This window comes from Pezoporus wallicus, unplaced genomic scaffold (assembly GCF_028554395.1).
Source record: "Pezoporus wallicus isolate ANWC-B61680 ecotype Strahan unplaced genomic scaffold, APGP_CSIRO_Pwel_v1 contig_7833, whole genome shotgun sequence".
Classification (NCBI taxonomy): Eukaryota; Metazoa; Chordata; class Aves; order Psittaciformes; family Psittacidae; genus Pezoporus; species Pezoporus wallicus.
The window spans coordinates 57,171-72,788 of NW_026635430.1; the positions used below are offsets into that span (position 1 = coordinate 57,171).

The 15,618-nt window shown below is 39.8% G+C and overlaps 1 protein-coding gene across 7 annotated transcripts in view; it reads right to left on the reverse strand.

Moving 5' to 3' along the window:
* The window catches only part of HIVEP1 (HIVEP zinc finger 1), a 130,876-nt gene that overhangs the window by 17,411 nt on the left and 97,847 nt on the right, over nucleotides 1-15,618 (reverse strand). For all 7 annotated transcript variants that reach the window (XR_008974168.1, XM_057424013.1, XM_057423993.1 and 4 more), the window contains 3 exons: nucleotides 10,258-10,391; nucleotides 8,730-8,905; nucleotides 4,123-4,227 (listed from right to left, as the gene is read on the reverse strand). Coding sequence is in view for 6 of the 7 variants with exons in the window: in XM_057424013.1 (XP_057279996.1) it covers nucleotides 4,123-4,227; nucleotides 8,730-8,905; nucleotides 10,258-10,391 (415 nt within the window). In the remaining variant the exon portion in view is untranslated. The remainder of the gene's footprint in view (nucleotides 1-4,122; nucleotides 4,228-8,729; nucleotides 8,906-10,257; nucleotides 10,392-15,618) is intronic.

The window sequence follows — 15,618 nt, forward strand, 5'->3', positions numbered from 1 at the left end:
AGTCTGTCACACTAAACAGTTCACCTCATCTGACAATTTAATTCCGATATTAACATTCCTTACATTGTAACCCTGTATTTTGGTGACAAGAACATTCCACAGAGCAGAAGATGAAAGATAAATGGACTAAGGAATGGCTTTGAATACAAAAAGCCAAGCCAGAAAGTAGTTACTAATACCCAAATGATGACAACTACAAAGACTGCTATGTTAAAAGCTCTGATCACATACAGCCTCAGACAGCTAGAGAGCATCTCTTTCTTTTTCCCTAGATGCTACAGCACAACAAGATTTCAGCTTCTCAAATTACTGCAAAATAGGCTCTGCATGTGTGCATGTGTGTATCCTGCCATCAGGATTGTGTACAATTTTGCACTCCTTATTCAATCTGCATGCATTATTAATCTATACTGTCACTGGGTCAAAGCTGACTTCTCATATGACTCTAAAAGATTATATATTCAAATAATTGTGACTGCCTGTGCTTTAAAAAACCCCAAGCCCAAACATAAAAATAGAGCCAGCAAATTCCTTAGTAAATAAAAGGTTGGTGGCTTCGTTAAGTTTCTGGATAATTTCTCTAATACAAAGTCTCGTGGGAGACATACAGCTTAGTTATTTTAAGCAAGGGTGAAGACATTTTTATTACCATAATAACAATCAGTATTCCAAGTGTTCAAATAACAGATTAGCTAGAGACAGACAGACAGACATTCTGTGGGTCAGGAGACAAGCCAATCTCACACAGCCTACAGGAGGAAGAAATCTATTTCTTTTGAGGTCATAGTTATTTCTTATCAGATTTTCTGCACCTTCCTCACCAGCATCTCACATTGCCTTCCTCTGAGGGAAGAGATGGGACCAGACAGACCACTCTGAGAGAGAGATCGTTTCTGACAACCACACAACTCCTGAAGTAAAAAATGTATGCATTTAAAGACGTCAGTTTTTAAAACACCGAAAAGATTATTTGACATAAACCTCTCAGCAATGCGCGTCAGAGGGAGGAGGGGTGAAGGAGCCAAAGACTAACACCATGAGTGAAGCTTCTGGCCAAAGGCCCATCATGTTTTCCTTTGCAAGTAACTACTGGCACGACTCTCCCTTGAGCCCAGACCTGGCATGAGGGGTGCTGGCCCCAACAGGAGCTCTGCTGCACTGCTGTCATGGTTTAAACCCAGTCAGGTAACTCGTTCACTCACTTCCCCCCTTCTTGCCCTCCCCCTGCTCCCGGAGGGACGGAGAGGAGGATCGAAAAGAATGCAACTCCCACAGGTTGAGACAAAAACAGTTTAGTAACTAAGGTATAACACAAATCACCACTGCTACCACCAATGATAATAATGATAAAGGAAATAACAAGGGAAGAGAATACAACACCTCACCACTAGCCAACCGATAACTCACCCCCCAGGCCCGACCAAGCACTGACCCATACCTCCTCCAACCCTGCAGTCTCCCAGCCCTTCCGGCTAACTCCCAGTTACATCCTGGGCATGACATGCTGTGGTATGGAATACCTCTTTGGTCAGTTTGGGTCAGGTGTCCTGTCTCTGCTTCCTCCTGGCTTCCCCTCCTCCCTGGCAGAGCATAAGGCTCACAAAGTCCTTGGCCAAACCAAAACATCGCTATCAGCTCTCTTCCCAGGCCGAAAGTCAAAACACCGCACTGCACCAGCTACCAAGAAGGAGAAACATGGCTACTACTGCTGAACCCAGGACAACTGCCCTGGGGAAAGGGCATCCAAAGAGGTGACTGAAGCTGCTTTGTAAACTGAGACTGATCAGACACCTAAGAAAATAAACATACTCAATCACATTCAAACACAATGAAAAATTTTGCATGTACAAGATTTTGGAAAGGGCAACAGTTCCACCTACATTTAAAAAAGCCTGTATGCAAATACATCACACTTTTTTTTTCTCTCCTGTCTGTCTTAGAAATGGGCCAACAAGCAAGTTTCTGAATTATCAGGAGAAATATTTTCATGTGTGAAAGGTGAGATGACAGATGAAGTCACATCTTAAAAGTGTACAGTTACTCACTGAATTTACATGGACAATAGTCAATGCACTTTGCCGGATTTTTTTGAGGCTGAACTGGTTTGGCTACAGCAAACGTGTGTTTATCACAGGCTTTATTCCCATTTCTTGGATAGGACTTTGGTGCTGAGCTTTGTGCTACACACCTGGTTTTACTATGGGTACCTGAGCCACATCACTCAGATAAGGTAGAGATTTTATCACCAAGTTGATAGGCTTGATTTTTTATGGTTTTTAGTTAAAGCAAGAAGTGTTACCTGCTCTATTTTTTTTTTTTTTTTTTTTTGAGGGTGTTGGGGTGGTGTGTGGAAACATCTTAAAATAAAATTTCTGGTAGAATTTCAAGGATTATATAGCAAAACCTGCTGAATGTTTGTCTTGCCTTTTTTTTTCCAAAATTTATTAAGTAATTACTGTGCTGAAGCAAAGTACATAGTTCAAGGAATACATAATATATTTACACTATGGTTATACACACCTATACATGATATGTAAAAAGATAGTCTCTCTCTCCTCTCAGTAGTCTTAAAGCCAAAGAAAAGCAACCTTTCAACAAACGTTTGAAAGGGCTTACTTCTACTAAGTGTTACTGATAATTCTGTTTACATTTGAAACATTTCCCATTACATTATAACCACAAATGCAATTTTTAATGTATGCAATTGAGAATACCAATTTATCAATCAGTAAAATGTTTCCAGTTCCTAGGAAATGGAAACCCCTGCTCAGATGTACTTTATAAAGCTAAATAAAATGTCAAAAGCTACAGAATGTAATTGCTTTTTTTTTTTTGTATCACGGGAAGGTTAAAAATGTTAGTGGGAACTGTTCCCATGTGAGAAAAGGACAGTAATTTGTACTGCTGCTTACCTTCTCTGTTACTTATTTGGTACCTCAAATTGCAAAGGGGGGCCCATGTTTTTAGTTTATTGAAAAGGACTATATTGAAGAATGCCAAAAAGGGGAAAATGCAGGTTTCTTTGTACCTAGCACACCACTGAATCATACCAGCTGAGTCATATTCCCGGCATTATTTAGAATTAGATTCAAGCTGATTCGCTTATTCTGCTGGCTGTTGTCATATGGGACCAAGCGCATTCATCTTTCTTGCCCTTTACTGTTTAAATAAAGACCCCCACTGCTTTCTTTTCTCAAAACCTCATCTTCAATCTAATAAACTATTCCACTGAAAGAAGAAAAATACAAGGCAAGGCGACACAACTCATCTCCCTGCTGAGAAACCAGAGGAAGAAGAAAATGCAACCGCTGCACTGACACATGCCGAGACCTGAAACAGCCCTAATGCACAACCTTGTTCTCCACCCCACTGCACCTGGTGCAGTTACATCTTCCTTATTATGGTGAGCAAAACCCACATAAACCTAGTTTGGCCCTCTTTGACTGTCCTTGATCTCATTTCCTCTTCAGCGGAGCCATCTCAAGATGTGGGAAATGCAAAATCCCAATTATTAGCAAATACATTCATTTTGATAACACTTTCATCACTAATGGAGAAATAGAACAGGTCAAGATGAATAATGTTGGTAATTTTTAAATTATTTCTACCTGTTGATTTATGCCTAATTATTTGTGAAAGGGGACAGAACTTTACACTGGAAGAAGGCAGCCCACCTTGCAGAACACTCAGCAACATATTTGTGATTCTGATGGCATGTTAGTGATGTAATTTTTATGCAATGTGCATCTCAAAAAGTTTGCCAATTACATGCACATCCATTTTCAAAGAAATCCTACATTTGGCTACCTTTTTTTTTCCAGGCAAACAGCTGTTTTGCTGGTATTTTCAGTCTTGTCATATTTAACTGTGAAACTGTTGAAGTTAAACTGCATAACACTTTGTGAAAAATTCAGCAGCAATTTATCTTTAGCATATGCTTGTCATTTCTTTAGACGAAAATTTTTCCAGCATTTCTTATTCTCTTGGATTAGCTTCTAAGTTTTTCATCTCTGTATCTATTCGCGATGAAGAATTTAAAATCTTTGGAAATGAAAGGGTAAGAAATTGGAATGACAAAATAAATAAAAAATTCAGTAAAGAAAGATGATTTTAATTTCTTACCGAATTCTTCTTCTCCATCCTGGTCATCTACTAAGGCTACCGAGACTCCCAAATCCATGCATTTCTTGCTATGTGCCTTTGACTTCATATGTTTGGTTAAATTTCCTTAAGAAAAAATGAAAAAAATTATCTGTTCTGTGACTATATGACTGTACACAAATATATACCCAACATGTCTGTATCTTATTCAGTTACATTTGTAATCACCTGTAAAATTTGATTTCACACTTGATAGAACCTTGCCCCTCAATGCAAGCTGTCAAGGGCTGAAGCCGATTCACCATCCGGAACGTCTCTGGATACATCTCACAAAGCTCTTTACTGAGATCATAGAATCACACAATCACGTAGGTTGGGAAAGGCCTTTAAGATCATCAAGCCCAACCATTACCCCAGGACTGCCAAGCTCACCACTAAATGTATCACTGAGGGCCTCATCTACACAGTTTTTTTGAGCACTTCCAGGTACACTGATTCTGTAACTTCCCCGGGCAGCCTGTTCCAATGCCTGATCACCGTCTCAGTGAAGAAGTTCTTCTGAATATCCGATCTAAACCTCCCCATGTGCATGAGGTCGTTACCTCTTGTCCTATCACTTGTTACTTGGAAAAAAGAGACCAATCCCCACCTCACCAGAACCTCCTTTCAGGTAGCTGAAGAGAGCAATAAGGTCCCCCCTAAGCCTCCTTTTCTCCAGACTAAACAACCCCAGTTCCCTCGGCCATTCCCCATAAGACTTGTGCTTCAGGCCCTTCAACAGTTTTGTTGCACTTTTCCAGACTTGCTCTACCACCTCAAAGTCTTTCTTGCAGTGACGGGCCCAGAACTGAACACATTATTCGAGATGTGGCCTCACCAGTGCCAATTACAGGGGGATGATCACTGCCCTCGCCCTCCTGGCCACACTATTGCTGCTACGTGATTGCTGCCAGGATGCTGTTGGCCTTGGCTGCCTGAGCATGAGCTGCTCATGTTCAGCTCTGTCAATCAGCACCCTCAGATCCTTTTTTGCCAAGCAGCTTTCCAGACACTCTTCCCCAAGACTGTAACGTTATATGGGATTATGGTGACCCAAGTGTAGGATCCCTCACTGAGTCTCACTGACCCTCATACAACTGTCCTTAGCCCATCGATCCAGCTTGTCCAGATCCCTCTGCAGAGCCTCCCTACCCTTCAGCAGATAGGCATTCCCAGCCAACTTGGTGTCATCCACAAATTTACTGATCCCCTGATCCAGCTCATCAATGAAGATGTTAAACAACACTGGCCTTGACACCGAGTCTTGAGGGACACCACTAGTGACCAGTCACCAACTAGATGTGATGCCATTTACCACTACTCTTTGGGCTCAGCCAACCAGCCAGTTTCCAACCCAGTGAAGAATTCACCTATCCAGGCCATGAGCAGCCAATTTCTCCGGGAGAACGCTGTGGGAGACAGTGTCAAATGCTTTACTTAAGTCTAAATAGACAATGTCCACAGCCTCTCCCTCACCAACCAGGCAGGTCACCTTATCGTAGAAGGTCAGGCTGCTCAAGAAAGACCTACCTTTCATGAACCCATGCTGACTGTACCTCATCCCTCTGTTTTCCAGCATGTGCTTTATCATCTCACTTAGGATCATCTGCTCAGTGACCTTCCCTGGCGCTGAGGTCAATTCAGCACTCTTGAGTGTAACCCATCTGGCCCCATAGATTTGTGTATGTCTCTGTGGAGCAGGAGGTCACTAACCACTTCTTCCTGAATCATGGGAACTTCAATCAGCTCCCTATTTCTGCAAACGAGTTCAGGGAACCGAGTACCCTGAGGATGGCTGGTGTGACTATTAAAGACTGAGGCAAAGGCAGCATTAAGTACCTCAGCCTTTTCCTCATCCTCAGTCACTAGGTTTCCTCTAGCATCCAGTTGAGGATGGAGGTTCTCCTTGGCCCTCCTTTTATTGTTAATATGTTTGTAAAAGTACTTTTTATTATCTTTTATGGCAGTGGCCAGATTAAGTTCTGCCTGTGCCTTTGCCTTTCTAACTTTCTCTCTACATAACCTAACAACATTCCTGTACTTTTTATGGGGTAACTGTCCCTTCTTCCACAGGTGATAAATCCCCCTTTTTTTAATCCTGAGTCCAAGCAGCTCAGCCAGGCTGGTCTCTTCCCTGCCTGCTCCTGCACCCTGAATTACTTGAAGAGTAATTCTGCCAATCAGTGTCCTAAACAGCCCCAAGTCAGTCCTCTGGAAGTCTAAGGTGGAGGTATTGCTGACCTCCTTCCTGACTTCTCCAAAGACTGAAAATTCAATCATTTCATGATTGCTTTGCCCAAGACAGCCTCCAACCATCACATCACCCACCAGTCCTTCTCTGTTGACGAAGAGCAAATCTAGCCAGGCATTTCCCCCAGTTGTCTCACTAACCAGCTATGTTAGGAAGTTATTTTCCACACCTCCAAGAACCTCCTGGATTGTTTCTTCTCTGCTGTGTTGTACTTCCAGCAGACATGTGGTAGATTGAAGTCCCCCACGAGAACAAGGACAAGTGATCATGAAACTTCTCCCAGTTGTTTGAAGAATGCTTTATCTGTAGCTTCATCCTGCCTGGGTGGTTGATAACAGACTCCTACCAGGATATCTGCTTGGTTGGCCTTCTCTCTGATCATCACCCCCAAACATTCACTGTTCTCACTCACAACATTGAGTTCAAGGCAGTTGATGTACTCCCTGACATACAATGCAACTCTACCACCTCTTTTTCCTTGTCCATCCCTTCTGAAGAGACTGTAGACATCCATTGCAGCACTCCAATCATGCAAATAACACAGCAGGATAGAAATACTAGATGATGATGCATTTTGCACCGGTGTAAAAGATCCCTCACTTGTTTATGGCAAAGTATAAAAACGGATGACTCAGTCTTCAAAGACATGTAGACAGAAAACTATTGCATGAAACTGGAAGTTCATATCTATCTTGAAGCTCATTTAGCATTTGATGGATTCTATTTTTACTGTCATCATTTTCATTGCCAAGCTAAATAAACAGATAAATTCTATTCAAAATCAGTTTATGAACATATTCAATCTGAATCTCAGAAGTGAATGGCTAACTGCTAAGGGGCCCTGCAAGCTGCTTTCCCCTTCTTTGAAAAGGCAATACAGCAGCAAATAGAATCAAGAAAAGGTTAAGGGTAGATCAGAAACCTGTAAATTATGATATTTGTGCAATGTACATTATTACATGTAACTGCTTACTTTATACTTAAATTTCCTACTGTCTCTCAAAAAAAAATGGGAGAAATACAGTGGTGGAAATGGCAACTCTTCCCTGGTTATGGAGTACTTTATTCCTGCTTTCAAATTAAGGTAGTCATTCACCCCAAATTTCAAAATAATTGTGATGAAGCTATATGAATATATTAAGTCACCAACAGCAAATTTCCTGGCTTTACATACGGCATGAAGTTACTGGCTATACTATCCTGTCATGAAGTCTGTGGTTTGCCAAACATCAACCACTCAACTCTGTGACTGACTCTGCCAGGAGTAATAGCAACAGCTGGGCACAGCAACTACATAAGAGGAAGCGAATACAAGTATATGCTACAACTGAAACCAAGGAGAATTTTATTGGGCAGAACTTAATTACTCAAACTTGGCCAACATGCCTACTCTGCAAAAGCCATAATCAGAATTTACTGGATTCACATTCTGGAATTTCACCTTAAAAGCGACATGATGACCCAGTCTGTCAGGATGCAGTGATAGGTTTTGACACATGTAAAGACTATCCATCCCACTTTCTGCAGCACTGGCTTATTTCTTGGAAGCTTTCCACCCAATTGCTGAGCAGTCTCGAACCCACTAAAAATACAAATGTTTCCGAGGTTACAGCTGGGGGGATTACTGCTAAATGATGTTGAGAGCCAAGAAAAAATTTACTGCTTAGAATTTTTTCGCTGAAAGTATTTTGGCTGTGAACTTCTCCTGTCTGCTTCACTTCTCTTGAGTCTAGATCTACCACTGCTTAATATACCGCCTGCTTAAATTAGGATGAATTTAAGTATATGGTGTAAACAGGCTTCAGAAAGTTGGGATCCATCTTTGGGTCTTAGAAGGTCAAGTGGAAAGTGAACCTTGTCCTTCAAAGACATTTTAATATAGTAATTCAATAAAGACCAATTTCTTTTCCAGAGCAATAAGATAAGTGCCAACAGCAGTACAATATATGGCAATCTTATACTTCCAAAAGAACACTACTGGGGACTTCAAATTCTGTGTTCCCATCCTTATCTAGGATGGGCAGCTAACCAGCTCACTTGTGTTCACCTAACTTTCATCATACTCCTATAGGATTTCCCTTTTCAACTCCAATTTCTCACCCACCATGGCATGCCACAGTTCATTCATGTAAAGATCTGAATAAACATATCTGAATAAATATACAGAAGACAAAGGAAAAGGGAATCAGAAACTACAAATATCTGAAGCACTACACAAAAACCCTCCACAGAAAGAAAACTTCTTTAGCTCATTAATAGCCAAATGGGAAAAGACAAGAATTATACTTTAAAGTAGAAAGAAAAAAGGGGAGAAATATACACAGAAAAGTACCCCTACCTTTAGTTTTGAAGGAGAAGTTGCAGTAATTGCAGTGGTAAGGACGGACATCTGTATGCGTGCGAATATGCTTCTTCAGCATGCTAGGTTTCTTGCAACGTATTCCACATTCTTCACAGATATATTTCCCTCTCCCTCTCCCCCGAACATACACATAGTCTTCATTTGACTTGTACCTAACAGCACCGTAAGAGTAAGGCAATCAGTTGTAATGGGAAAATGATTCCAGTTAGAAACCCTAATCTACCAGAATTTCATATAAATAAATATAATAGATGAAAATGAATGTCTGTCAAAACCAATCTTATTATTTTTCTGCTCAAATTCTGCATTTATTTGTTAAATGTCTATCTAGACTTTTCACTAGGTAACCATGGACTTGTTTAGGAATAACATTACATCGTTTTTAAGAAAGGTATCATCTGATACTAGGCATTCAAAGATCTCAAATTTCCTCTTTGCAACACAGGAACATTCTTTTAAAAAGTGCCAGCTCTTGGAAGCAGGTTTGGGCACCATGAAGAAGCTTTAAAAAGGCACTTTTGAGACCCTCTGAGGCATTGGGTGCAGAAAAGGAACATTAGTTAGACAATGGGAAAATCTTTAAAATTCCCTACCAATGTGCTCTGGACTCAGCCTATTTAGTCTCTAGATGGAAAAAGTCACTGAGGTTCAATTACATCCTTCATATCTTTGTTCAAGGATGCCAAAGATGGTGCTTAGCTTTTGTTACCTGGTCCCTGCAACATTTGCGTCTGAGCAGAGACATGTAGCAATGTTTTACCTGGGCAGCTGGTAATGGATTAACTGCTGGTTTAGACTGAATTCAAACCAGGCACCAATAAATGGAAAGCCCTAGAGCCCACACAAGTTACAAGAATAATAAAATATGCACCATTTGTGCTCAGAATTTTTAGATGTGTCATTGGCACTCTTCTACTAGAAAACGTGTTTTGTAAGATGCTGTACATAGCACAACACCGTGGTTAACAACTGTTATTCATATCAGGCAACTGATTTAAGGTATTAAGGTGCATGAGCAAGGGCTCTCAGTAAATATTTCCATGGCACTTTTCAAATCAGGAGTTCTCCAGCCTGTGAATGCCACAGCAAACTGCCAGACAGCGACTGCTGCTTAGCCCCTGGACTATATCCTCTCCAGGTACAGTTATACAACCATACTGCAGAACAAGTATTATTTATTACGTATGAGAAAAATAGGAAAATAATTTACATCTATGGCTGTATCCAGCTGCCTTTACTGCTGATGAATGTTCATCCTCTGGAAAAGAAAATTAATCGCATTGCCTACTGTTCTTTATTTCATTACTCCTCCTCGTAACTCTCATGGCTCCATGCTTCTGACGACTTTCCATTTTTCTTGGAAACACAAACCAACATTCACAGACCACAATATGGGATTGGTTGTTTGAAATAAATCAATCAGGAAGTAATATCTCTGCAAATTCTAGAATCAGGGGAAAAATATCTTCCCAATGATAACTAGCATACAAAATACAATACTTGCCCTCCATCAAATATTTTAACTCTTCTTGGTTCAGTTTTGATAAAGGAGTTTTCTTTGTCATGCTCAGTGCTTGATTCAGAGTTTTCCTTATTACTGAATTCAGTGGCAGTCAATTTTTTTCTATTTAATGCTCGCTGAAAGAAAATGAGATATGCATATCATTAAAATGAGTATCTTTCATATGCCATTCAAACCTGCAAGTTATGATGAATAAAAGCATCATAAAAGCCACAATTATAATAACCTATTAAAAATATTTAGGTATATGAAACAGAAAGTGTCTTTTGCTTAACTTCTCTACTGTGCATTGACTATTTGTGGACTGGTAAATCTGTATGGAGATTATGGCACTGTAGGAAATCAGGAGTGTTTTGAATCTGCAGTAGGAGGTATCTCCTCTGGGAAGATGAAGGTGCTGTTTTCTAGTTTACAGATAGCCTTCTTCAGAGAGAAGATGCTTACAGTCAAACCCAAGTGCCTTCTGAACAGCTACAGCTTCACTCCTTTGCCCTCAATGTGGCAACTAGACTGCACAGACGAGGCTCTGCAGCTGCATGATACACTGCTCCCCACAATTTAACAAAAAGGGGGAAACTTCAGTGTGTAACCAGTTACCCATGCCTTTTCTCCACTCCTCAAATCTTGATATTTCAGTATTGCATTCCCAGCGACAGCTGCCCTCTGCCCAGTGTCTACCATAGCAGGGCAAGGCTTCCCTGACTGCTTTCCATCCTATCTCTGTGGGCCTCGGGTCTCACCCACCAACCCACAACCCAGCAGCACCTCATCGCTGGCAGAAGCTGCTTTCCTACAGCACAGTAAAGAGAAGAAGGGTGGGAAGGAGGGGCATGCTGAGGGAAGATACTAACAGGTAACATTTCTGATTGCTAGTATTTTGCAAAAAATATACCTGTTTTAGTGTGGAAATTTACTGTTCCCAATTTGCTGAGGTTATAACAGGGGCTTCAGAACCTTTCCAAAGCAGGACTCCACATTTAATTTCCACTAGCAGACCCAATTACATGAAAAAGTGTACCAGTTGTCTAGCAGAACAAAAACACATTTCTCCATCTCCCCTGATTATTAATTAAGGAATTGGGAAAAAAAAAAAAAAAAAAAGACAAGAAGGATGAGTTCCCCCAACATTTGCCAATTAAAATCTACTCCTTCCAAATCTAGGATATTTATAAAACGGGCAACAATGAAGAACCGATCCAATTAGGCAGCAATTATTACTGCTGTATTTATAAACTGTTCTACCCACATAGCTGGCACACTTACCACATTTGCTCATATTGGTAAGTGAATAAAATGATGAGAGGTAAAAAAAAAAAGAAGCCTGGTCTTATGTTTTCTACTCATTTTAAAATGCTGTAAGCTTGCAAACTCTTCGCAAGAGGAATGACTTCACTGGCTGACTTAAAATGACTGATGGTCACTTAAAATGACAGTGGTTGTTATCTATATTGCAGGGTGACATCATTCTGGCACCCAATCCTTGCCCATAGTCCACCATGCAGCCTCAGCCACTGCCTTTACTTCCCACCTGATGAGGCATGTGGATGATGAGGAAGACAGATCAGAGGAAAAGCATCTTATTTAATTCAAAGCCCTTAGAATCTGCACAGGCTGCAAGTACCACTCCAGTTTGAATGCCTTCATACAGACTTCCGACTGATTTGGGCTGGAATTTCAAATATCTGAGCAGTTCTACCAAAGCACACATGACAACTCTGCCTGTGTGTAGGAAGAAAGAAATTTCACCCTGCATGTTTTAACAGCATTCATACAAGTTGAAAGGAGATGATGTTCTGGATGAGAATTATCAGAAGTGGAGCCTATTCCAGTAACTGCAACTCAGCCATGTTGTAATTCCTCTACTCTACTGGCACATGAAATGCTTTTGTTTCCATTGCAAACAAAAAGTAGCAAGGTGACATTTATAATTTAACATGAGCAGTGGACAATACAGAATACGTACAATAAACCAAATACCACATAAATATTCCCAGCAGGTAAAATACTGCAATTTTTAAATGGCTAATCTTCCAATCCTAAATACTATTTCCAGATTTAATTTTCAAGAATGAAATGACAAAGGAAAAAGAAATTTGGCCTACATTGTTATACAAATTATAGTGAAACTGTGTTATAATAAATTGTATATTAAGCAGATAGAGTGCAAAAACTAACACAAGGCCAAATACCTCTGGATTCTCCCCTCACCCCTTTTTTTTTTTTAACACACGTTTACATACAGACATAAGATAGCCTAACATAGGTGTTTAAATTACTACATACCTCCCACTCATTTACTTTAATTTACTGGTTAGATGCTATTTTAGCAGTTGTTTCAGTCTTAAAGATGCAAAATGCTGCTATAACAGAGATGCTCTAATACAAACACTGATTTCTGTCATAGAAATCTATAGAAATGCTAATTCACAACATAAAAAAAGAAGTTCTTTCACTTTTTATGAAAAAAATGCAAACTGATGCTGAAAAGGACTTGGGTCCTCTGCATATTTTAAAGAGCAGCCAGTCTCTAAGGACCATGGATTTCTTATGTGGAAATCCTTCAATAAACCTCACCTAAAATCCCTCCCAGCCCCACATGTACTGGTGGAAAGGGTAGAAATACAGCAGCACTGTAAAATATCACTCTCCATGATTACTTATGCTTTCAGTTTCTAGCACAGTCCTCTCTTCTCCCATAGAGACAAGGACCATGATTCATTTCTACTTACTCATTTTGCTCCAATTTAACTCCACTGTCTTCAATTACTGGTATAAAAGTGGAAAAAAAACCCTGCTCTTAGGGCTGCCCAGAGACCAGAGTTCCATTGATACTTCTGGTACTTTAAAACAACCTTTGGAAAAAAAAAACATGCTCGCAGCCTGAATCATCAAAGTTACAAATTTCAGCTTAGAAAATTCATTAAACATTTTTCCCATAGGCAAACAGCCACTTGAGGAAAATGTTTTTAATTTCTTTAAGCTTTTACTAGTTTACACATAAGAATCTTCTGCACTTAACTACTTTCCAGTGGTGAACTGGACTGTTGTGGCACACCATCCAAGAAAGCAAAGCTTTCCAGTTAGCAGATACTTTCCATTCTTCAGCCTATTCTTGCCTGAAAATCTTCACCCTGGAATGCTGCCCACACTAGTGAGCTGCTTTAGAAAGGGAAGCCAAGATCAATGCAAGGGCTTGAGAATAAGCTCCTGATACAACACAAACGACTTCAGGTGAGGACAATTGGTGAAAAATAATAATAAATAAACAGAACAATGAAATCAAAAGAGCAGGGAGATATAAAAAGCCTTTTTCATGCAGGTGAACCTCCTGTTATAGTTGAACGTGCTGCACTCCTTCCAGGAGCTTCTTTCACAATTACATTTTGTGGTTTTCCTTTGAATCACTGGAACGTGGCAACTTCACCTATTGCCTCTGAGCAGTGAATTGTGAAGAGCAAACAAAGTTCCAGGGTTCCTCATTGTCTGCATTTTGTTCATGTCTCTTAATTTTGCACATATCTATTGTTGAGAATTAACTTTTTTGTGACAGTGATTAATGGTGGTTATGCAGAAGCACGAGATCTCTGTAAACATGACTTAGTTCTGGGGGAAAACCCAGGAACAGCCCAGCAACTCACTTAATCTTGGTGAGAAGATCAGCAGTTAAAGCTCCATGAGCAGAATACACCAAATTGTTCTGCAAAGTGATATGACAGTAAGAAAGAATGTGAGGCATAATAGTGCTGTGTTTTTATTATTATTTATAAATTGGATTACAGCAGCACTTAAGGCTGCTTGTCAACTCAGGGTTAAAATGTGCAAGCCACTTGAGCAAACACAACCCCCAGAGGCTTTCAACCTAAACTGTGGTTCCTGAAGGAATTCAGGACCCTGCTGAGGTTTTAAGCAGGAAATCAATCTTTTTCTTTTTTTTGTTTTTTTTATTATTATTTGCTAATCTGTTTGTGGTTTTGTTTCTTTTTTGTTGTTGGCTTTTTTTGGGGGTGTGGGTTGTTTTTTGTTTGCTTGTTTTTAAATGGAATATTTACTGGCAAAAGGATCTCCAGTGATTTCCATCCTCAGTCTCAACCAGGAAAAAACAGAAGAATTACTGAATGAGAACTGAATGAGGAATTTCAGTTTTTGCTTTCTTTAAACATGGCTTCTATGAGGAATCTTCCAAGTTGGGTCGGCTACTCCATTACCAGGTCTAACTAGAGACTGGTAATGCAGAGGTATATTTTAACAACATCATCACCACCATCATTCTGGACAGTGACTGAAATCCTGCTGCCTGAGTCATTAAAAGGGAAGCAGACAAACTCTGGAGGTATTAGGTCACAGTACCCATCAGGTGTTTGAAATTTTTCATTTCTGCCATCCCATACCTTGCTCATACAATCAGAGATGCCTATTAAACTTTAACTGGTGCTTTCTTGCTACTCTTTCTTCTTTCATAATGGCTCTAAGTAAAGCCTGTAAATCAGACACAAGCAGAGCTTAAGAACTTTTCATTTTCACCATGCTCAAGAAAGACTAAAGAAATATTAGTAACTGTGGTTCTTTTGTGGCAGAAGCACTATAAATGTACCTGACAGCTGCCTATTACCACATTTAAGTACTCCTAGAGTGTTTAAAAGGCTGCTGTCAAAATATTTTTCAAAATATTATTATCCATTATTTATATTCTAAACAGAATTTGTTTGTAGACAAAATCTGCTCTTCAAGAGGCAGGCAGTAGCTTTGTTATCAGAGAATTTCTTCTGAAACACTGTTCTTTAAAAGTAAAACAAACACAAGCCAATAACACAACTGATGTGAGACTTGCCTCAGAATCACTCAACTTCATACAATGAGAAAAATAAACCTTTGAATCTTTTTTCTTTCTCTTTTTAATTTAGCACTACTTAAGTTCTTTATCTCCCCAGATGTATGAGGGAGCAGGCTGAAAAAGATAGTGAGAGTTTGAACAAAGGCAGCATGCTAAAATGTAAACAATAATGCAGTTTAATTACAGTACTAATACAAAACCAATAGCCCGTATGTACTTTCTGTATGAAACATTACAGATAAAGTTTTGACCTCCAAATGAATGTTCGTAATGTCTCCCACTGATTTCAAGACAACCAGGTTTAACTCTAACGGTCTTCTGGCCTTAGGAGTTTCAGTGCATCTTTTTGACTATAATTCTGAAAAGAATTCTCCCTCTTACGCAGTTTCTCATCTATTGCTCTTTTCCCAACTGATGACTTTGTATCTTAGCAAAACATTTTGCAAACACAAGAACATCCCAGGGTGACCTCTGACAGCAAGCCTTTGTCACTCATCATCCACAGAAATAAG